Raw genomic sequence first — 23,317 nt, 5'->3', positions numbered from 1 at the left:
ACCTTAATAGGCAAGTAAAATATGACATTCTCTGAAAATAAGACCTAGTGCCTCTTTTGGGGCAAAAATTAAAGACAGGGTCTTGTTTTCAGGAAACGGGTATAATTGTCACATTCTTGATGATACAGATAACGAACTATGACAAAGTCACTTCTCCATACAGATCAGAAGCTGCAGAGACCGATAAGTGCCGGGGCAGTCCCAATCTTCATTCTCATCCAGATATCTGGGTTCACTTAGGCTGGTTTTACACGGGCAAGAAAATCACACGATTTTCACACAATGCGAAAGCGAGCAAAACGCAGAATTATGAATCCATGATTTTCAATGGTTTCCTTCACATTTGTGAGGTTTTCACTCATGCGAGGTTGCGACAAAATAATAATAATCGCGGCACGTCCCGTCTTTCTGCGTTTTTTTGGGTTTTTTTAAATCTCCCATGTTTCCCTATGGAGCTTCCCTTTAATCACATTACAAAAGCACAAACCGGCAATGTAATGAGCAAGAAGATCGCAAGCGGCAGCGATGTTTTAGCGAGAAAAAGCAGCACCGACGCTCAAAAGTCACGGGAAAAAACACCACAATTTAGCTGCGATTTTTTTTTTCCCGAGGTGATATTGTGATCGCCTTTGTGAAAAAGCCCTCGGCGTTATTCTCTGCGCTCAGCCTTTCCATTCCAGGGATCCAACTAAATAGTAAGAAACGGAGCGCGCAATTTATGCTGCAGATTTTCAGAGCAAATGTTACATCTTAAAATCAGTGGGCGAAATCCAGATGCAATATGTGCGGACTGTAGATCCGCGGCGGTGTGAACGTAGCGTAATGTGCGTAATCCGTGGAAGGCTCTGCTCCCATGGCGATTCTGTGCCGCCATCATGTGATTGAGAACCCCCGTCACTGCGCGCGTCTACAACACGGATTCTGTACTACCATGTACAGTGGTGTGCCTGGTAAGGACTGACGTGATAGCAGTGCCTACCAGGGAGCCGCTGTCACTTCAAGCAGCCAATCAGCAGGGATCCCAAGCGGTAAACCCCTCTAGGATGCATTCGCACATGGAGATTTTGGTCCGGATCTGCACCAAAATACTCAGCGTATTATGCACTGTGGATTTTGAGGCAGATCCAGAGCTGCTCTCCCTAGATATTACACCTATAATACGGGGTAACCATGGGAACCTCACTCTTATGAAAGCCCACAGCAGCCAATCACAGCGCAGCTTTCATTTTACCTCAGCAGTATAAGAAATGAAAGCTGCGCTGTGATTGGTTGCTATGGGCAACAGACAGATTGCCTTTTAGGCAGCTTTCATAAGAGTTACCGGATAGTTTCCGTGGCCCACCCTGTAGTACGTGTGCTGCCCGCTTCATAAGAGTTACCGGATACTTTCCGTGGCCCGCCCTGTAGTACGTGTGCTGCCCGCTTCCTGAGACTCTAAGGAGCGTTTACTTACTGCGTCACCTCCGACCGCCGGCAGTTATCAGTCACGCGCTGAGCTACAAGAACGGCCGGTAAGTGAAGCGCTGAGGACGGCCGGTAAGTGAAGCTCGTTCGCCGCACACCCCGTTACCTCTTAACGCTACAAGCTTCGTTGCTGTGCTCCGTGTCAGCGCCACTAGTTCAAATCCTTCATACAAGATTCTATTGGCTGATGTAGGACCAATCAAACCGCTACATCCTTTCTGCGTTCCGAGCCTCGTTCTCAAACAACCAACTGCTTGCGTGAGTCACGTGACTCGGCTAAGCTTCTTCTGCCACGTGGGTCTGCGTGTCATACAGAGGGCGGGACCAGGGCAGTTGACAGGAGGGTTGTGCGAGCGGAGAGGAGAGCGGAGAGGAGTGATAGTGTAAACGGGCTGGCAGTGGAGGGGGACCATACAGGGGGACACAGCAAATAAAAATTATATATATATTGCTGCCTGGAACAGTGATGAGATGATTCTTTCTCCTATGTCAGTGTTTCCCGAACTTTTAAGCTTTGGGTCACCCTTGGGAAAAACGTTTTCCACAGGGTTTCCCTACCAAAAAAGGGGGCGTGGCTTATCACTGTATAAATAAATCTTGGTGTTTGCATAGCGCCAACTTATTCCGCAGCGCTGTCAGGTAATTATTACTTATTACCCCCCACCAAGCTGGGTTCTCATTACCTCTGACATTCCGGGCACCCAGTGGCCACGAGCCACCGCAGCGCCGCTGGCAAACTCCGCATCACCTGCCCAGTGGCGCTGTGTTCACTAGAGGTCACCCGGTGATGGAGTTGCTGAGAGCGCAAAGACTTGGGAGGTGAGAAGGAGCGCGGTATCTTCAGAAAGCTGCAGAAGTGCAGCTGATTTTTGAGTCAAACTCCGCACCGATGGGGACTATTTTGATTCTGTGTTTTGCAGGAATGGTGCTGAATTTGCCGCGGAACATCCGCATCATTTCCGCTATGTGTAAACCTACCCTAGGGCTACCTACACACAGGGGAGTGCGATCGGGATCGCGCTTGCCAACGTGTGTTTCCGCGCCGGTGTGAGGAGTTCTGGCAAAAATGTCTCTGATCACTTCTGTAAAGTAGCGCTCCCCCAGCACGGGGTTCAGACACTTTAGAGGATCAGCCAATTTTTCCCATTGTTTAAAAATGGGAATCCTCGCCCTCACGTGCAGATCGCGGCATGTGATGTCTTTAAGGTTTCATCCGGGGAACGCAAAAACGATAGGACATGCAGCGATCCCCTTACCTTGTGGCATCGCTGTGAGTCTGGCGCTCGTAGCCTCACTGAGAAGCCGTGTATTCTGCAGCGGGAGCAGTGAGAAAATCGGCATGCTGTGGTGGAAGTAAGTTCCGCACCGCGTTAATTTCCGCACGGGTTTATGCGTATTTTTTTCCGCAGCTTCTGATTGAGATTATCTTCTGTGAATGCCACGGCATTTCTATGTGGAAGGGCCGCATGCAAATTCCACTTGAAATCTGCCCCGTGTGAACCCAGCCCAAAGGGGATTTACATTCAATGCCCGCTAGGATACATTGAGGTCGGAGTGGAAGCCCTGTGTAGTGGCCGGCGCTCGTAATTGCAGACGCAGCGCTGATTGAAATCAATGGGTCCCACTAATTTCAATGAGAGCTGCGCCTGCAATTACCAGCGCTGGCCACTACAAATCGGCGCTGCTCTTCTGCTCCAACCATGGTGTATCTTGACGGGCGCTGCCTGGAAAACCCATTTAATGTCGGCTGAGTGATTCCCAGCGTGGTAGCCGCAGCAACGCTCAGGAATAGCTGTCCATACGGGCGATCTCTTGCGAGTTCTGTCTGATTCCAAGATGAACAGAACTCTCACGGGAAAATAACCCATTTATAAGAATGGCTTCATTCATACAAGCTATTTTTCACTCGAACAGAAAGTTTTTTTAAAAAAACCCACATGTCCTATTTTTGGATGATTCTTCAAGAACCGCTCATTAGTTTCTATGAGTTTTTTTTTTTTTAAAAGTGCATTGCGCTCGTATGCCCTATGATTTATACGTGCGATCCGTTTATAAAGCACCAGGCGTGATTTTTTTTTTTCACGCACATAAAAACCGCATGTTAGACTGTTTTCACGTGAGAGTCTCGGGCGCAACTTGTATTGGATAGCACTTGGACACCCTGTCTGTGCGTCTGCCTATATGCATGTTATATGTCCAAATTCGTGCGAGGCTCCCATAAGAATACAACATGCAGTAAATTTCCAAACTTGGACTATCAGGTCATAACAGACATTTACATCTCAGACTGAGTAAGAACTCACATAGAAATCTTACCATTGTGAACACACCCTAAGGGCTCCTTCAGATGGACGTATTTGCACGAGTATATACATTCACAATATGCAGAGAACAGAACCGATTGACTTGTACATTGAGGATCCCCATAGAAGTCTATGGGAGGTCATAGATTGGTAGAGTGGTAAGGGACCTCCAGGGTCATTGGGTTCAACCCTTTTTTGCAGGATCACTAAATCATCCCAGACAGATATTTGTCCAGTCTTTGTTTGAATACTTCCATTGAAGGAGAACTCACCACCTCCCATGGTAACCTGTTCCACTCATTGATCACCCTCACAGGCAAAGTTTTTTCTAATATCTAATCTGTGTCTCCTCCCTTTCAGTTTCATCCCATTGCTTCTAGTCTTTCCTTGTACAAATGAGAATAGGGCTGATCCCTCTGCACTGTGACAGCCCTTCAGATATTTGTAGACCGCTATTAAGTCTCCTCTCAGCCTTCTTTTTTGCAAACAAACATTCCCAGATCCTTTAACTGTTCCTCATAGGACACGACTTACTCATGTGCTGCTGCTTAGCCCAATTCCTCCCATCCTGTATGTGTTTTTTTCATTTTTCTGGCCCAGATGTAGGACTTTGCATTTCTCCCTGTTAAATACCATTCTGTTAATCGCTGCCCACTGTGCAAGCTTTTCTAGATCTTTTTGAATACTCTTTCTCTCTTCCCTAGTGTTCGCTACCCCTCCTAGCTTTGTGTCGTCGGCAAATTTAATCAATTTCCCATCAATTCCCTCCTCCCAGATCCTTTATAAAAATGTTGACCAACACTGGGCCTAGGACAGAGCCTTGTGGTTCCCCACTTCTTCCACTTGGATGTGCAACCATTTATGACCACTCTTAGTATGATCACTCAGTTGTGAATCCACCTAACAGTTTCCTTGACAATCCCATATCTGGTCATTTTTCCAATAAGTATAGTATGAGGTACTTTGTCAAATGCCTTACTGGAGTCAAGATATACTATATCCACTGCATTTCCCTGATCAACCCAGTCGATGATTCTGTCATAGAAGGAAATTAGAGTAGTCCGTCGTGACTTGTTTGTTACAAACCCATGCTGGCTCTGGTTAATTACTCCATTTCCATCCAAGTACTTGCATACATGTTGTTCAATAATTTGTTCAAAAAACTTTCCTGGTATAGAAATCAGGCTCACAGGCCTATAGTTTCCTGGATCCACCTTCTTCCCTTTTTTGGAGATAGGGACAGCATTTGCCCTTTTCCAATTTCTGGGACCTCTCCTGTTCTCCAGGAATTTCCAAAGATTATGGCGAATGGTTCAGCAATTACCTCTGCTGCTTCCTTTAGTATCCTAGTATGTAATTCATTTGGACCTTGAGACTTGAATGCATTTAAGTTAGCTAAGTGTTCCCTCACCATCTCTCTGCTTATACAGTAGATAGCCTGCATTATTTTATTCCCCCAATAGCACAGGGAAGATCAGTTGATGTTCCATCTACTTTCTGAGAGAAAACCGATACAAAGTAGGAATTTAAAAGTTCAGTGTTCTCAACATCATTCTTAATAGAGATGAGCGAGCACCCAAATGCTCGGGTCTGCGTTATTCGAGTCGAGCTTTCTGTAAAATTCGAGAGCTCTACTCGAGTAACGAGCCCCATTGACTACAATGGAAGACTCGAGCATTTTTGTATGTAAGACGCAGAGTCCCGAGATTTTTTTTTTTCTTGGTCTCCCCTTCCCACCAGAGCAAACATTTTCAAATGACGCGCGCTGCGTCATGACAGGGAGGGGCCAAAACAGGCATGTCACAGCGGGGAGGAGCCAAAAGCTGGGGCGGGGTTGAACACGGCTTGATACTCATTCGAGTAACGAGCACCATCGAGTACACTAATACTCGAACGAGCATCAAGCTCGCCAGAGTATGTTCGCTCAACTCTAATTCTTAACCAATCCACCATTTTCATATTGTAAGCATCCAATAACATCTTTGACTTTTCTTTTGCTTTTGCCATACCCCCCAAATCCATTTTTATTGCTTTTGAACTCTGTTGCAAGCCTCAATTTATTATTAGCTTTTCTGACACTTGCCCTACAATTTACGCAGACCGCATTATATTCTTTCCATTTCATAGACATATTTTTCTTCCTTTTTAACATGTGCAAGTTCTGTGTTCATCCATCCTGGTCTCTTTCAATGCTCCCCATTCTTCCTTCGTTTAGGGATTGTTAACGATTGTGCCTTGAGAATCTCCTTTCGCAATGTTTCCCAACTTTTTGGACATTTCTGTCCTTAAGAACATCCAGCCATTGGATTCTTCCTACCCTCTTTCTGAGTCTATTAAAATCTGCCTTTCTGAAATCCAACCTTGAGGTCCGCGTTTTCTCAGGTCTTCCCCCCTTTTTTATCCAAAATTCAAGGATAGCATGATCCCTGCCTCCGAAGGTCCCAGCCACCCTTACTTCCTCACCCATTCCCTCCCTGTTGGTAAGAATTAGGTCCAAGATAGCAGATCCCCTTGTTTTCTCTTCTACCTTTTGGAAGATAAAGTTGTCAGCCAGAGCGGATACGAATTTGTTGGATCTATTACTTTTACCTGAGAGACATTCCCAACAAATGTCTGGATCGTTAACATCTCCCATGATCACCATGTTGTGCTTTTTTTGAGAGCTTGGCCATCTGATGTAGAAAGAGTTCCTCCATACCTTCTGCTTGTCCAGGCAGCCTACAGTAAATGCTTATAATGGTGTCCTTTCTGTTGTTCTCTCCTTGTATTCTCAAGCCCCATTTAGACACATAGATTATCGCTCGAAGTTCGTTATAACGATAAAAGTGGGCCATTGTTTGGCTTTTAAAGACAGACATTTTTAATTTAACGAAAATCGTTGGAAAATGGACGTAGCGGTCGGGCTTTTCAGTCGCTGTGTTATCGTAGTGTAGGGTTTGCATTGGAAGCTTCCCTCAGATCGCTGGCCGACTGAACGATGTCATTTAACTAGAGATGAGCGAACACGTTCGGCTCCGCCCCTTTTTCGCCCGAACACCGAACTTTGCGAACACTTCAGTGTTCGGGCGAAAAAGTTCGGGGGCCGCCGTGGCAGCGCGGGGGGGTGCGGCGGGGAGTGGGGGGGAGAGGGAGAGAGAGAGGGCTCCCCCCTGTTCCCCGCTACTGCCGCCCGCGCCGCCGCGCATCTCCCCGCCCCCCGGCGGCACCCGGACACTTACGCGCGAACACTGCAGTGTTCGGCAAAGCCGGTGTCCGGGTGCGGATGTGTCCGTAACGGACACGTTCGCTCATCCCTACATTTAACCAAACGATAAGCAAACACCCGAACAACGAATTATAAGGGGACTGAAAGACAACGATGAGCGAATCTTTCATGAAAACGGCCCGACGGGCGCAAGATAGACACGCCGATTATCGCTTAAACGATGCCTTTTGAGCGAATTCCGAGCGATAATCAGTGTCTAAGCGGGGCTTTGCCCAAACCATTTGTCAGCCAGTTATCCTTTGAAGGACAAGAAAACAAATGCATTAAAACATTTGCACATGTTTAACTTAATTGCCACAATGTGGTGAGGAGTTTCCTGGCTGAATTTTTTTTTTTTCAAAACTACAATTTCAACGATTTGTGTAACTACTTCAATTTGTAGTCATGCATGCGTTCTTTAAAGGCGTTGCTCCTGCCTTTCCAAATTAAAAAAAATGGCCAGGGTAGGTGATAAGTCTGATCATTGGGCATTTCACTGCAGAGACTCCCACCAATCCCAGAAACAGGGGTCCGGTGTGTCCCTTTTCTCATTACAGCAGTGTCGCAGAGATGTCAAATTGAATGAAGCAATGATCAGGCAGGTGCGGCGTCGCTCCATTCATTTCAATGGGACTGATGGAAGTAGCCGAGTGCAAGCGCAAGTGTGCAGCGAGCCTACAGTGAGGAGGGGGGGACAGGACCCCTGTTCTCAGGATGGGTGGGGGGTCTCAGCAGCAAGATCCGCAGCAGGCCAGTTGTTTTTGGATATAACCCCTTTAAGAGGTTCCTGGAGAAACCTACACCCACTAATCTAGGATATATTAAAGAGCTACCCAAGGGACACTTTCACATTTCCCAGTGCTGGGCCAAATCCTACAGCAGGGGGCAGTCACAGTCTGTATTCATTTTTATGAGACTTACTAGTAATTATTAGGAAATTATATAGTACCAGTGTTTCTGGTGGCTCCACACAGCTCTGCTACATGCACGTCACACACATAGAGCTCTGCTACATACAACAGGGATCAAAATCAGCAGAGCAGAGTCCTGCACACCCTGCTTAGCCCCTAATCATGTAACCCCAGACTGCTCCCACACTGGTGATCATCGGGGACCCGCGGTTCAGAATTCCCAGTGATTAGCCAAGTGCCCGTTCCCAGTGCTCGAAGTGTAATAGCTGCTTCAGCTCTCATTGATTTCACTGGGACTGAAGGCAGCGCTTCTGTCCCCTATGACAAACGCCCGGCCCACTGCACTGACAGCAGGCTGGGCAATCAGCTGATTGCAGTTGACTAACTACCAATTACCTATCCTGAGAGTAGGTAGTCAATCGCTTTTGCCCAGAAAACCCCTTTAAAAGGGTTTTTTTCCAGTTAAATACAATTGCCTCATCGGTCAGAGCCGCAATACAGAGAAGGGGGAAGCGGAAGCGGCTGCTCCAACCCGTGTGGTATGCAGCATTTGTAACTGCAGTGCAGCAATCACTGATTTTAACGAGAGCTAGGTTTGTAGTTTTAAAAGCCCAGCCCCTGCACAGCGGGTCGGAGCAGCAGCTCCCACTCAGTACCACTAGGTGGAGCAGCAATGACAGGGGGTGCCCAATCAGCTAATTGGGCGGATATCCCAAGTAGTAGACCCCAGCTGATCCGCTGCTAGGCATATCCCTGGAAACCCCCTTTAACTACCCCAATATGTACTGTATGGCAATTGCACCCTTTGTAGAAGTGCTAAAAGTTTGCCCTGTGACTCTTTAAAGTAGGGCTGTATAAGATGTATAAAACTAGAAAATCAGGGTCCTCTTAGGCCGGCTTCACAAGAGTGTAAGCATCATTGCGCACGCGTTAATGTAGCTTTTTTTTCCTGCAGATCGTTGCTTTTTTGGGGCACGCATTAGCGTATTTTACTGTACTATTTGCACCCGCAAGGCATGTTAGCTTGAAATTAAAATGAGTTCCAGATACGGTTTTTCCTGCGCAATTCCACAGTATTTCACACATCTCCTTGCGTATTGCTTTATTACTTCTTGTGGGGACCTTTGGTGCGCAAATACGTATAGAACTAGTACGGTCAATTTTTTTTTCTTTTCTGCAAGCAAAATACGAAAATGTGAACAAATCCATCGAAATAAATGGGTTCTATTATCCATGTATTTCGTGTGCAAATACGCCCACATAAAACCAGCCTCAGGCTGGGTTCTCACATACCGGATTCCCGGCGGAAATCTCGCGGTTTGGCAGCAGCGAAAAACCGCAAGATTTCTACCAGAAATCCGCTGCTTCAAAAACGCGGCACTTAGCCGCGGGTTTTGAAGAGGCCTAGCCGCACGCTACTCCACTGCGCCCGCCACTCCCATAGAGGAGAGCGCGGCTGCAGCGGAAGAAGAAAAAAAAAAATTTAACATGCTGCGGTCGACGAATCCGCACCGCAGCGCCGGCTTTGCCGCCCTGTGTGGGCGAGATTTCTGAGAAATCTCGTGCACATGGCTAGCTAATCCCAGGATTAGCATCCACAAGCGGATTTGCTGCGGCGATATTCCGGACAGAATTTCCGCGGCAAATCCGCTTAGTGTGATCCCAGCCTTAGATTTACGGCAAGCCTGCAGAATATCATGACACAGGCTTAAATAAAATTTGCAAAAAAAAAACAACATAATTTTTTGGGTTTGTTCTCAAATATTTAGTTACATTATTTGCAATAAATAAACATGACGTTTGCAACCGGGTCACATCAAATGTTTCAGCTCTAATGTGGTTTCAGAGGCAGTATATGCCATGAAGGTGTAATCAGCGCCGGACTCTTCCACAAATATGCATCCTGTATTTATTTCCACAAAATTATGACAAGATAAAAAAAGATCAACGAAGAAAAGAAAAAAAAAAAAAATGAACATTTCCATGTAGAATTGGCTATTAACAGGCACAAGTGCAATACATAACAATGTTGTACCGGTTTAATAACAGTATCCAAGTTAGTAGATCCAACTACAACACAATGATGGTTCTTAAAGCAAGTGGAATCAAGGGAACCCCCTTCTCATATGGTCAAGTGTTGCAGCATTGTCATGCACAATACCGGATCTTGCAAATGCTGCAGCTACTGCAACAAGGCACTTCAGGAGTTACTACATATCTATACAGCATGTGAGGACATGGAAATAAAAAGGTCCAGAGTGCCTCATTGAGATAAGCACATAATACTGCATGGCCTTGGTATGTACTGTGAGATACACAAAATGGATTTGGTGGTTGCGGCATATATTACGTAGAGGCCAGAGAAAGCGACATTCTACAAAGAGACGTAGTACTTTTGCCACAGCTTAAAGCATAAGTTCATCTTTAGTAAATACACTGACAAACTGCACCAACAGCAATTCTCTAATATACTCTTATTAAAGGGAAAATACAGTCCAAGTCATAGAGGTGTGGGAAGATCACACTGGAGAAGTCTGTGCCCACAGACCACCATGGATTTGTGGAGTTGACAGAGCTCTATAGCTTAAAGGGGTTGTCCTGCATCTAGCTGTTTTTGCTGCAGGAAGCAGAGAGCTCCGTGTGTTGCACAGTGGCCGTGGGCGGTACTGCAGGCTGAGTGCTATTCAAGTTTATGAAATTCAGCTTGCAGTAGCAATCTGAGACATTGTGTAATGTAAGGAGCAGTCAGCTTCCTACAGCAAAATGTCTACAAGTTTGACAGCCCCTTTAACAGAGCTCTGAGATTTCTGTTACAGTTTGCTTAAAACACAGGGGCAGATATACTACAGGAAAGGTTGTGTTTAGAGATGAGCGAGCGTACTCGATAAGGCAAACTACTCGAACGAGTAGTGCCTCATTCGAGTACCTGCCCGCTCGTCTCTAAAGATTCGGGTGCCAGCAGGGGGCGGGGAGCGGCGGGAAGGAACAGAGGGGAGATCTCTCTCTCCCTCCCCGCTCACTGCCGCAACTCCTCTCACCCGCGCCAGCAGCCGAATCTTTAGAGACGAGCGGGCAGGTACTCGAATAAGGCACTACTTAGTAGTTTGCCTTATCGAGTATGCTCGCTCATCTCTAGTTGTGTTAGATTACTGGTTCACATGCACTGCGCCACGTTTACATGTTTTAAGCTGCGTTCCCGTGTCCTTGTTTTGCTTCAGATTTTGGTGCAGATCTGCAGATTTCATCCTTTCAGTTGAATTCAAATTGAAAGGCTTGAAATTTGCTGCAGATCTGCACCAAAATCCGTAACTATTTGCAGCAAATCAGTGGCGTGTGAACACACCCATTATAACTTGAAAAAGGGGGTGGCTTCACTAAATTTTAGCATAAAAAGTGGTGTAACCTAAGCCAACCAGTAGGTGGCATAAAGTTAAAGGCCCATTTACACGCAACGATTATCGCTCAAACGATGTATTGTGCGTGTAAATGATACCATCGTTTGTTTTTTGTCCAAATGATGATTTTTAGTTGAGTTTAAAATACATTCTTTGGCCGGAGAGCTGATAACAGGGCCCGCACACTGTGATTCTCCAGGAGCGTGCTGATAACATTGTATTCAGCTGCAGTTCCACGGCAGAACAAAGAGGGCTTTATGTAGATAACAGACCACATGCTGTTATCTGCATACAGCTCCAGAGGCTCAATTACATGCAAATGAAGGTAATAAGCTGCTAATGAGCATTAGTGCCTATTAGCAGCTTATGCAAAATGATCACTCAAACGTTCATTCTCTCTATCCTTTGAGCGATCACCTTTGCGTGTAAATGGGGTTTTAGACTCGGGTGTCTAAACATTCACCAGATTTATCATCCAGTATGAGTCGCTGTGATAAACTGGCACATTTTAAGACCGACTAGTTTAAAGCGTATCAACCAGTGGTACTCCTCGGTCAGGCCTTCACACAGGCGTTGGAGACTGTATGGGTGACAAAATTTGTTCCCTACACTGAATATTGTCGGCAGCACAACCCCTGTTCACATGGGGAGATGTGCCACCAACAATTGTTTTTTTTTTGAGCCATATGACGGATGCGATCAAGAAGGATATGCTCGTTTGTCAACACCTTCACACAGCCCCATGATCGGGCAAACGAATGTCCATTGAGCCCTGGAAAATTGTAATTCTAACTTTTATATATTAGTAAATCCGCCCCATTGTGTCAGCAGAAATCTGAGTGATGCCAAAGGTGTCAGGTGAACATTGTGATCTCAGCTCTTTGCCGAACAAAAAAAAAAAAAAAAGTACCACCGTGTGATCCTAAAAAGACCATTTTAACTGTATTTTCCCTTTAGGCATAGCATTGAATTATCAAATTCATATTTACTGTTTGCAATAATAAATTAATGCCCTAAAGAGAGCGACAGAACCGTTACATAGAAAGATCTCATCCATGTGGAAAATAAAACTTCAGTATCCAAAACGCAGAATTACTGCTGAGTGACAAAATAAAACAGGAGGCTGAAGTCAGAATAGAAGAAAAAATGTCATAAGGCAGTGAGTGGATTTGGCAGCCATCGGTAAGAAAAACTAATAATCAGCCACTTGAAATGTGTTCGTCCTGGCCATTAGAGGACAAGGGGAAAAAAAACCTTCAACTGGAACAATGGCGGTGATTATGTAATATAGACAAGGCAAGAATCAACCTTATTCTAAAAGAGGAAATCGGGTCAAAACTATCTGATGTGCGAGATGATCACATTTTGAGGTCTGATCTAGGACCTCCGTGGATTGCCAGAATGAATGGGCGGTTTAGAGACTTCAAACTGTATCTTCACACCCAAGGACATTCTAAGCCAACTGCTATTAATTGGAATGGCCCTTTGCTTACGGCTAGGGTTACACAGAGACTTTAAGGCCTCATGTCCACTAGCTAAATGGAATTGCGGATTCTGCAGTGGATTTTGCCTATAGGGAATCATTGGCCATCCTCGGTCCATTAAGTTGATTTTTGCATCCGCGGATGGCATTTTAAAAGAATTGCATTTTTCACGCGCGGGAGAAAAAACGCGGCATGCTGCATTTTGCAGCGGATTCTGCGCGGATCAGCAACATTGCTATCATATTGATAGCAATGTGTGCGGATGTCTGCATGCCAAAAAAATACCATTTAAAGCAAATCCGCGGCAGATTCTGCGCGGATTGTATTTTTCTAGTGGGCATGAGGTCTTAATTTCTCATGACCAGAGGGTCACAGTTGTGACACTTTGCAAGCTGCACCTTGACCTGCACTGACGTCCAATAGATTGGCAGGTCGTAGGGCTACACAATGGTCTTTGGACCCATAACCCGTGTCGTGGCTAAAGTGGCTCCAGCCTTAAATACTATCAGATTTGCAGGAACAAATTTCTGAGCAATATCAAAAGCTGTAGAGGCCTTTCCTTCTGTAAATCAGTGAAGGTATTGGGGGAGGGGAAAAAAACAGACTTTAAAAAAACAAAGAAAAAAGCGCCCAAAAATAGTGAAAACCGTGCAGAGTGCCGGAAAACAAAACAAACACTTCTGCTACTTTCACATTGCAATTTTACTTCCAGGGTCGGTTCTGTCTCCGTTTTCAGACATACAACTGCATAGGGGCGGAAAGCCGGACTGAACCATGGGGTTTATTAGGAGTGATGGAAAACGTTTTCATCTCCATTTTACATGGTTTCTGTCCCTCTCAATCTTTTAGCTGCATTGAAAAAAAGTGTTGTTCTTGGCACTTTTTTATCCAGCTAAAAAAAAAATATATAAAATGGGGCGGAAACTATATAAAACGGACTAAACAGGTTTATATCGCACATATTAAACCCTGTGGTTTCATCCAGGTTTCTGTCCCTATGCAGTTTTCTGTACAGAAAATGGAAACCCGAGACGAAACCGATACTGGAAGTAAAACTGTAGTAGTATGGGAAAAAAACAAGCAAACAAACAAAAAAAAAAACCAAACTTTATTGATCCCCTGCCACTCCCATTCCGCCAGTCCCTGCAATAAGTATAACGGCCTGACAAAAGGGACACACGACTGATGCAGTTAGCTGTAAAGGTCAGATGTCCTTCGTGTCTTAGTGCCCACGGACGGATTATCGCAGCATGTTCTAATCTGTGCGGATCGCTTCCATTGCAATCAATGGAAGCAGTCCGTCCTGCGGTACTTCTGCGTCACATCCCAGCACCGGCGCGTCATGTGCTGCACTGCGCATGCATGCTGGCTTGTGGGGTGAGACACTTTTGGCGGATCCGGAGAGGTGAGTAAAAGGTCTCTGGGGGGCGCCGGGTCTGATTCCACTGCGATATTTCGCAGGCAGAGTCCAACATGGCCGTGGGCACAAGGCCCAAGGCGAGCAGGTCTTCTTTATGTTTGCACTGCACTCTGAGTTTTTTTTTTAGTTTTTTTTTGACTGATTAACCCCTTCATCAATATGAGCTTCTCAGATTTACCTTTTACATATCAGAAGATCATTTTGACTTGGTTTCTCCTTTAAAAAAAAAAGTTTCCATCCAATTCCCTGTTCTATAATAGAGTATTTAGTATTCTAAAAAAGGAATATTAGTGCATTACTTGCATGATCTTTAAAGAACACAATAGTAAGAAAGATTTGCCAAAACGTCCCGTTTTACTGCTATGTTGACCGATGGATTTAAAATGCAAGTATGATCGTAGAAATCTGGAATATGTGCTTATTGCTACATAGCAGAAATGGCGAAAGACGAGACAATGAACACTTGCTGACCAGTCAGCAGCTTATTGACAAGAGGGCAGTCCGCCGTACCTAGAATGTCACCTCCATTATTGTAGTGTCTAGAAAAGAACATTAAGTTACAAACACTTTGTTCCAGAACCCCATTACGAAAAACCTTGAGAACCTAAACCATCTCCGACTATTATAAAACTGTTCTCAGGTAAAACATTCAATTCTTCTCCCCCCCCCCCCCCCCCAAATGGCAGAAATAAGATCTGGTCAATACAAAAATCCCAGTTTCCAAATGCGATAAACTGACAATATGTTCACCCAAAAGTCCCGTTGTTCTTACGGAGAGACGTCTTAGAGTAGTAAGTAGTACTGAGGCTCAGCGAATCACCTTGCCGAGTATTGCAATTGACCCTCACCCCCCCCGGGGGGGTCAGCGGTGATCATGTGCAGCTGGTAAGGCTTCAGAAGCGATCCGCTGTGGCTGCCATCCTTCATCGTCACGTTGTTTTGCTAGCAGGCGATGGGATCCAGACGTACAAACACACAACAATGTCGTAAAAATGAAAAAGAGCACTTAACACAAAAAAGTAGTTCAAGAAAAGAAGTCAATGGCAAATGTGCAGGTACAAACCGCAGGACATCGATGGAACCCAACTAGGAATAGCTCCCAATATTGGACAGACTTCGCTATCCTGCCTGCTGAATCTCATCCCGGCAGTAGTGTCTGTTTAATGCTTGCTGGTATAAAGAGTCTCTTCCTCTGTGTCCGTTTCATCCTGGAATTCATTACTTAGGAGGGATTTCTTAGATCCGGCAGACATCAAGCGGATTTCATCCTCGTAGTCGTCGTTGTTCTGCCTCAACCGATGGAATCCATCTTTGTGTCTATTGGACTTGATTGAACAGACGCACCAGATGATGCAGGCCGTCAGTAGCAGGGCCGTCATGGTGGCGCCTGAAAATGAACCAGGAATAATCGCACTCAACATTAAAAGGTCAGGAACATCTACATCGATTTTATCAGAAAGACAGAATAATGGCAGCATTTGGGAATTTAACCCTTTCCAATCCAGTGGCAGACATGTCCGACATTCAGATTTCCCTGCATAGTACTGATGTTGGGCGAAGTTTGACACATTTCTAACACTAAGCAGGCCAGCGCAGCTCCGAAGTCGGAAGTTGTGCCGCATATGCATATTACACTATGCAGGACAGCGCAGCTCTGAAGTCTGAGGCTGTTCCGCATATGCATATTACACTGTGCAGGACAGCACAGCTTTGGCATCGGAAGTTGTTCTGCATATGCATATTACACTATGCAGGACAGCGCAGCTCCGAAGTCAGAGGTTGTTCTGCATATGCATATTACACTATGCAGGACAGCGCAGCTCCGAAGTCAGGTTGTTCTGCATATGCATATTACACTATGCAGGACAGCGCAGCTCCGAAGTCAGGTTGTTCTGCATATGCATACTACACTATGCAGGACAGCGCAGCTCCGAAGTCAGGTTGTTCTGCATATGCATATTACACTATGCAGGACAGCGCAGCTCCGAAGTCAGGTTGTTCTGCATATGCATATTACACTATGCAGGACAGCGCAGCTCCGAAGTCAGGTTGTTCTGCATATGCATATTACACTATGCAGGACAGCGCAGCTCCGAAGTCAGGTTGTTCTGCATATGCATACTACACTATGCAGGACAGCGCAGCTCCGAAGTCAGGTTGTTCTGCATATGCATATTACACTATGCAGGACAGCGCAGCTCCGAAGTCAGAGGTTGTTCTGCATATGCATATTACACTATGCAGGACAGCGCAGCTCCGAAGTCAGAGGTTGTTCTGCATATGCATATTACACTATGCAGGACAGCGCAGCTCCGAAGTCAGAGGTTGTTCTGCATATGCATATTACACTATGCAGGACAGCGCAGCTCTGAAGTCTGAGGCTGTTCCGCATATGCATATTACACTGTGCAGGACAGCACAGCTTTGGCATCGGAAGTTGTTCTGCATATGCATATTACACTATGCAGGACAGCGCAGCTCCGAAGTCAGAGGTTGTTCTGCATATGCATATTACACTATGCAGGACAGCGCAGCTCCGAAGTCAGAGGTTGTTCTGCATATGCATATTACACTATGCAGGACAGCGCAGCTCCGAAGTCAGGTTGTTCTGCATATGCATATTACACTATGCAGGACAGCGCAGCTCCGAAGTCAGGTTGTTCTGCATATGCATATTACACTATGCAGGACAGCGCAGCTCCGAAGTCAGGTTGTTCTGCATATGCATACTACACTATGCAGGACAGCGCAGCTCCGAAGTCAGGTTGTTCTGCATATGCATATTACACTATGCAGGACAGCGCAGCTCCGAAGTCAGGTTGTTCTGCATATGCATATTACACTATGCAGGACAGCGCAGCTCCGAAGTCAGGTTGTTCTGCATATGCATACTACACTATGCAGGACAGCGCAGCTCCGAAGTCAGGTTGTTCTGCATATGCATACTACACTATGCAGGACAGCGCAGCTCCGAAGTCAGGTTGTTCTGCATATGCATATTACACTATGCAGGACCGCACAGCTCTGAAGTTGGAGGTTGTTTCACATATGCATATTACACTATGCAGGACCTCATTCGACATTCAGATTTGCCTGCATAGCTGCGATGTTGGGACACGTTTCTCACACTATGCAGGACAGCACTCCGATGTTGGAGCCTGTACTGTATACGTATGTTACAGTATATAGGACAGTCCTGCATACTGAAACATACATAATACAGAACAGCCTCTGACATCGGAGAGCTGTCCTGCATAGTGTTAGAAACATGTGCTTTATACATTGTATGCAGTTATGGGATGCCTCTGAACGGCACTGTACTCCAGAGATGGATATCTATCATTACAGGCATTAGAAAGGAATAGACTAGCCATAGAAAGGCATGTTAAATCAATATACATATATTTACAGGATTACTACAAATGATCTTATGAATCATATCAGGAACTTCCGTTTAATTTCCAAATAATTGCTAATAAAATCATCATGACCGGTCATTTTTATGTGCTTTCCCACCCAAAATAAAGAAGAGCTGGGGAGTGTGTGGGGTGGCAGGAAAATTGGGTTGGAAAGTGTTAAATTGGGCAACTTTAAATTTCTCAAATAGAAGACCCATTTTATATATATAATTTGTCTTACATATCTTCACGTAGCTTCCCTGCAAGCGATAGGTTATCTTTATGTGAGGAGTAAGGTTGTTTACATGCAATCTTAGAGGATCAGGATGTCGGGAAGATACAGTATGGCAAATGAAGAAAACAAAACAAAAATGGCCGTACCTGCAATAGTTACAACCAGCTCCCTGGGCAGTCCAAATATACGATTATCCATGACAAAGATTATTTCTACAAGGCTGGCTGCATCGTGCCGAACATGAACCTAGAAGTAAAAACAGAGCCAGCTATAAAAAACTGCACGGAGCGAACAGGGTCTAACAAACGTCATATCCTCAGCAACGCAACATGCAATCCTGAAAACTATTAAAGGGAACCTGTCAGTTATGGAGCTGTCAGGTGAGGTGACAGTCAGGTGCTGTATTTTTATGCCTGCACGCCACGGATGTTCATGTGGTAGACGGGAATCTCTTTTCAGAGTCCCGTGTACACTCTCCCCCATTGACTTGTATAGGAGTGTGCACACATGGGGCTCTGAAAAGTCAGATTTTCGTTCAGCAGTGGGCACCACGGTAAGCAGATGAATATAAAAAACACAGCACCCAGCTCCCTGTCACCTCACAGCACCATAAAGTTAGTTTAGGCAGATGACCGGTTCCCTTTTAGTGCATCTAGACTAACTACTAGCGGTTCAGGAAGAATCTGCAGTTGGATTGAGAAGACTTTACCACTTTCTGTCCACCTCTAAATTAGAAACATGAATAGGGTAATAGTATTATAGAAAGCCATACCTGTGTGTGCTGCTGCTGGAAACCTTCAGCAATGGCGTTGATGTTATGGAATCCCGGTGCAAGCAGAACATGGAAATATCCTCCCTCCTTGGTGTAGACTTTCACTCCTTCGTTGAATATAATGGTTGCTTTAGGGACAGGCTTTCCTTTCTCGTCCTTTACAATGCCATGGACGCCTTTATGTACCTGGGATGACAAAACCATCATGAGTAGGCTCATCACACTACCTGTATGCAGTCACCCAACACATGCCGCTATATGGCTGGTGGGAGCAGGCACTACACAACCATTCAGACGGTAAATATTCCAGAAATCATAACGTAAAACACATAAAAGAGGAGAAACGGTGTTATAAAATAGGTCAGTGATGAAAGAAACAACTTGCCTGCTAAGATCTCCATTGTTAAAGTAAAGGTGAGCAGAGCTAGCTGGATTCAGTTCCTATCACTTATTGATGGAAACCTTTAAATCCGCCTTGTGTTACACGTTCAATTTCCATTTACGTTACTGCTGGCTCTCGTTACATTTATTTTTTTTTGTTAACCCTTGCATCTGCGTAGGCTTTCCCTCTCCCTACTTTTGTCACTTTAGTTCAGCCTTTTAGACTTTATCGCATATTGAATGTTAAGTGTACCCAACGTCTCAGAAGAAGCTGCCGTGTGTGCATGAAGGAGGAATAATACTGCTCCTGTCCATTATATGACTTGTATCCATCCCCCTCCTCTCACCATTTCCCCCTTTATTGTCTGTATTTGTGATTCTCTGTTATCTTTGGACTGGTGGGAGATGCCTGGCTGCTGTGCTGTGTTCTATATACTGGCACACAGAACATTCAGATCTTGCTCTCTGTCTGTAACACACACACAGGTGTAGATTGTCATCATGTAGCATGGTACACAGGTGTGTTTACACATAGCGGATTTTGGTGCAGCATTTTTTCAGTGGATCCACAGCATCTTTCGCTCTTTCAATCAAAGCAATGAATTCTGCTGTGGATCAACTACAATGGTGCGGATTGTGACAGCTTTTGCTGTGGAATTTCCTGCGGATTTAGGTGGAGATTTGTTGAAAATCCACACCAATACCACTATATGTGAATGTAACAAAGCATCATGGAGTAATGTACTTGTGACTACATAATGTAGCAGCAGATAACTCCCCATTAACTCCTGCAGGATGTCTCTGCCTCCCCCTCTCCCCTTTACTCTTATAAAATTTAGGGAGCACGATGACTAATTACTCTCCTACCCTGTCGGTTCAATCTTCTGGCCATCTCCAGTGACACGCTTAGCAACAAGCGTTGGACAGCTAATTAGGAGGAAGGGAGACCCCTACTGGCCAGTGATTTACAGTAATATGTTTTAGCACGAAAATGTGATTTAAAGTGAAGTATAAAACAGTTTTGCAAATTACACTGTCTATCATATAAGCACAAGTTGTCTGCAAGGTCAGTGCCCATTACACTCCAAGAACGAACGGTGCTATAAAACAACCACACACACACAACAAAAACGCAAACGTTTATGTTCACAATGATTTGCGAGACTTAACCCCTTAGTGACCAAGCTTCCCACCCCACCCCCATTTCCGTTTTTTCCTACCCCCTTTTAAAAATCGTAACTCCTTTATTTATCCATCAACGTCGCTGTATGAGGCCTTGCTTTTTGCGGGACGAGTTGTATTTTTCAATGGTGCTATTTAGTTATTTAGTGTATCATATAATGTACTGAAAAACTTAAGTGAAGTAAAATGCAAAAAAAAAGGACATTCTGCCATCTTTCAGTGCATCTTGTGTCTACGGTGCACAAACAAAAAAAGTGACGTCCTGTAGTTTGTGTTGGTACCATTTTGGAATACATACGACTTTTTGATCGCTTTTCATTGCATTTTTTTCTCGGAGACATGGTGACCAAAAAATGTGTATTTCAGTTCTTAATTTTTTCTTTTGGACGACGTTCACCGTGAAGGGCAAATAATGCGTTACTTTAGAAAACTTTTCGGATCTCATTTCTACTTTTTATTTTAGTCCCTCTAGGGGATCACAATTGCTTTGATCGCGCCTGCAGTATGCTATAGCATTACATCATATAGCATTACATCATTCTGTGATCTGACAGGAAGTCTATCAAGCCAACCCACGGGGTTGGCTCGATAGGCACTCTGCCGTGACAGCCCTGGGGCCTTTCAGAAGGCCCCCGGGCTGCCATGACCCCCGCAGAGCTCCCTGCGATCTCATTGCGGGGGGGCCGTACGAGACCCCCAAACATCGTTCAGGGAATTTAAATGCTGCTGTCAGAAATGACAGCGGCATTTAAAGGGTTAACAGACCTGGTGAGCCATGTAGCTCATCGGAGCTGTTGCTGCAGGCGGTCAGCTGTAAGAAACAGCCGGCACCTGGGATGTATGGAGGGAGATTGCTGTGCGATCTCCCTTCATACATGTCCTGCAACGGCAGGCTATAAAAGCACTATAGCGCAGTCAATAAGGGGTTAAAAAACAAAAAAGTTCTCACATACCATGCTAGTCACACAACTTTATTCAAGCAGAAAATTAAAACCTGGAGAGGTCTCCACCCGACCCCCTCAAATCGCAGAATTGAGAATCTCATGCCAGCAGAGGTTTTATAGTAGTCAGCTTTACAGAAGGCACAGACGCTACTAAAAAGTACAGATATAAGCCAACAGGATGGCATATGCCATAAGCTGATAAGGGTGCTTACAAGGTAAAGGCTGTTCTTTCACATTACTAAATGGCTACTTGATACAGCATGTTCATATATATATATATATTTTTTTTTTTTAAGATCTGCCAAGAGATTTGTATTATAGCGCCAAAGAAGAACTCATTTATCCCATATGGTTGTATTACTCTGTAATCTAAGACGGGTGACCTGTATTATTAGCAGAGATCAGGTAACCAAATATTCAGGGAATTCCACGACGAATCTCGCCCCACTCACTTACCTCTACCAGCATGGCAAGAAGCGCTTTCTTGTTGTCCGTCCACAGGGCCTTCAGCTGCCCATGACCAGGAAATAAGCAGCAACTTGTGTAGACTGTGATTTCTGGGCAATGACCATGAGTTACACTGAAATCCTACAACCAAACACAAAATATAACACTAATGAAAATTTCTACAGGGAAAGTCAGATGCCAAAAAATATCCCAGATATAGGATGTTTAAAAGGGGTTACTCAGGCGGCGCCCTCTGGAACCAGAGCTGAAGACCTGTTCCAACCCCTGTGTAGTGGCCAGTGCTTGCTACTGCAAGAACAAGCTGTCAAATAAATAAGACACAGCCTGCAGTTACAGGCATCTACCACTACACGGAGGCCGGAGCAGCTCTTCAGCTTCAATCCTGGCAGGCGCTTCATGGATGATCCTGGCGCTGTAGGTTACATTGATTTAATAGACCCCAGGGGTGCAGCTGATATTCTGCCCCATCCTTAGTACAAATTGGAAGCTAAACGTATATTAAAATCATATGGATGGAAAATTTCCACCACTTAGATTTCATTCTAGAACAGTATTTCCGAACTTCAGTCCTCAAGACCCCTCAATAGGTCCTGTTTTTGGGATGTCCTGTAGAGAGAAAACCTGCAGCCATTTCCTGAACATTGAATTATTATATTACCTGTGCATTACTAAGGAAATCCTGAAAACATGACTTGTTGTGCGGTCTTCAGGACTGGAGTTGGGAAATAGTGCACTGGAGCATTTAAAGGGACTGTATTACATATTCTTACTAATTAAATTCAGGCAGAGAAATATTTTGCATATTTTAATCTGTTTTTATTTTCTGATTATAAAATTTGTTATTCTCTTGTCTGCACATAACTATGAGAGCCACCATGCTTCCTGAGCTATATTTAACAGCATTTAGAGATATGCTTTACAGCAGCCTCGTGGGCCATTCACACAGACATGAGCCCATCCATTGATTTGTATGGAGACTGTTCTAGTTCTGCTGTGATCGATGCAGAGGTCATTTTGTAAAGAGCGGGGAGTAGATAGTCACAGCTGATCACCTATTGTGAATGGTGGATCCTGTGTACCTGTCTATAGGTGTTACCTTTCAGTGTATACCTACCTGTGATATTAAGGTACCTTTACATGGGGCAATTTATCGCCTGAATAATCACTTGAAACGCCGATTTTCTGGGATGGTCATCTAGTGTACACAGCCGCTGACAGGGAACTGAGGGAGGAAATGCTCAGTAGTCAGTTGCTTCATTCGAGCTCACTGAAACTAAGCAACAAGAGAACAACCTTTCGCTTCGTGTAAGCAGGAGTCGTTCATCTATGAATAACTGCCTGTTCACTATGAAAGGAGGGGGGTGGGAAGAGATCCGACGCGCTCCGCTTCCATTCACTGAACTATCACTTCTGTGTAAAAGCACAGGAGCAATAAGCATCTTGTGTAAAGGTACCTTTAGCAAGATGACTGCTGAAGAGTGTTCTCTACAGTTCAGGAAGGGACAGACTATAAGGCTCTGCGGTCAGTGTCAAAAATACAGGATTTTAGGTTATTTGTTTTTTTAATATAGGATTGTGACAGAATTAAAAAACTTTTTAAAAAACGTATAACGCAAAATGGTTATTTATAGAATAGCTCATTTTCTGATGACTTTCCCTTTAAAATCACAGCTGCTCCTCAGCAGCTTTCAGTATTAAATTATAATTATTGTGAAA

General features: G+C 44.7%; 2 protein-coding genes across 2 annotated transcripts in view; both read right to left on the bottom strand.

Moving 5' to 3' along the window:
- SPAG5 (sperm associated antigen 5) overlaps window positions 1–1,500 on the bottom strand; it is a 61,151-nt gene extending 59,651 nt beyond the window's left edge. Inside the window, exon 1 of the mRNA XM_066599598.1 lies at window positions 1,454–1,500. The gene's annotated coding sequence lies outside the window, so the exon portion shown is untranslated. The remainder of the gene's footprint in view (window positions 1–1,453) is intronic.
- An 8,313-nt stretch (window positions 1,501–9,813) lies between these two features.
- CPD (carboxypeptidase D) overlaps window positions 9,814–23,317 on the bottom strand; it is a 63,956-nt gene continuing 50,452 nt past the window's right edge. The window contains exons 18-21 of the mRNA XM_066599597.1: window positions 21,590–21,721; window positions 18,627–18,812; window positions 18,001–18,100; window positions 9,814–15,608 (exon numbers count right to left, since the gene is read on the bottom strand). Of these exons, the coding sequence (XP_066455694.1) occupies window positions 15,382–15,608; window positions 18,001–18,100; window positions 18,627–18,812; window positions 21,590–21,721 (645 nt within the window). The 3' untranslated portion in view covers window positions 9,814–15,381. The remainder of the gene's footprint in view (window positions 15,609–18,000; window positions 18,101–18,626; window positions 18,813–21,589; window positions 21,722–23,317) is intronic.

Source organism: Eleutherodactylus coqui, chromosome 4 (assembly GCF_035609145.1).
Source record: "Eleutherodactylus coqui strain aEleCoq1 chromosome 4, aEleCoq1.hap1, whole genome shotgun sequence".
In the NCBI taxonomy this organism is placed as follows: domain Eukaryota; kingdom Metazoa; phylum Chordata; class Amphibia; order Anura; family Eleutherodactylidae; genus Eleutherodactylus; species Eleutherodactylus coqui.
Note: the sequence above shows the minus strand (reverse complement) of the source record. Positions and strands in the feature narration are given on the sequence as shown.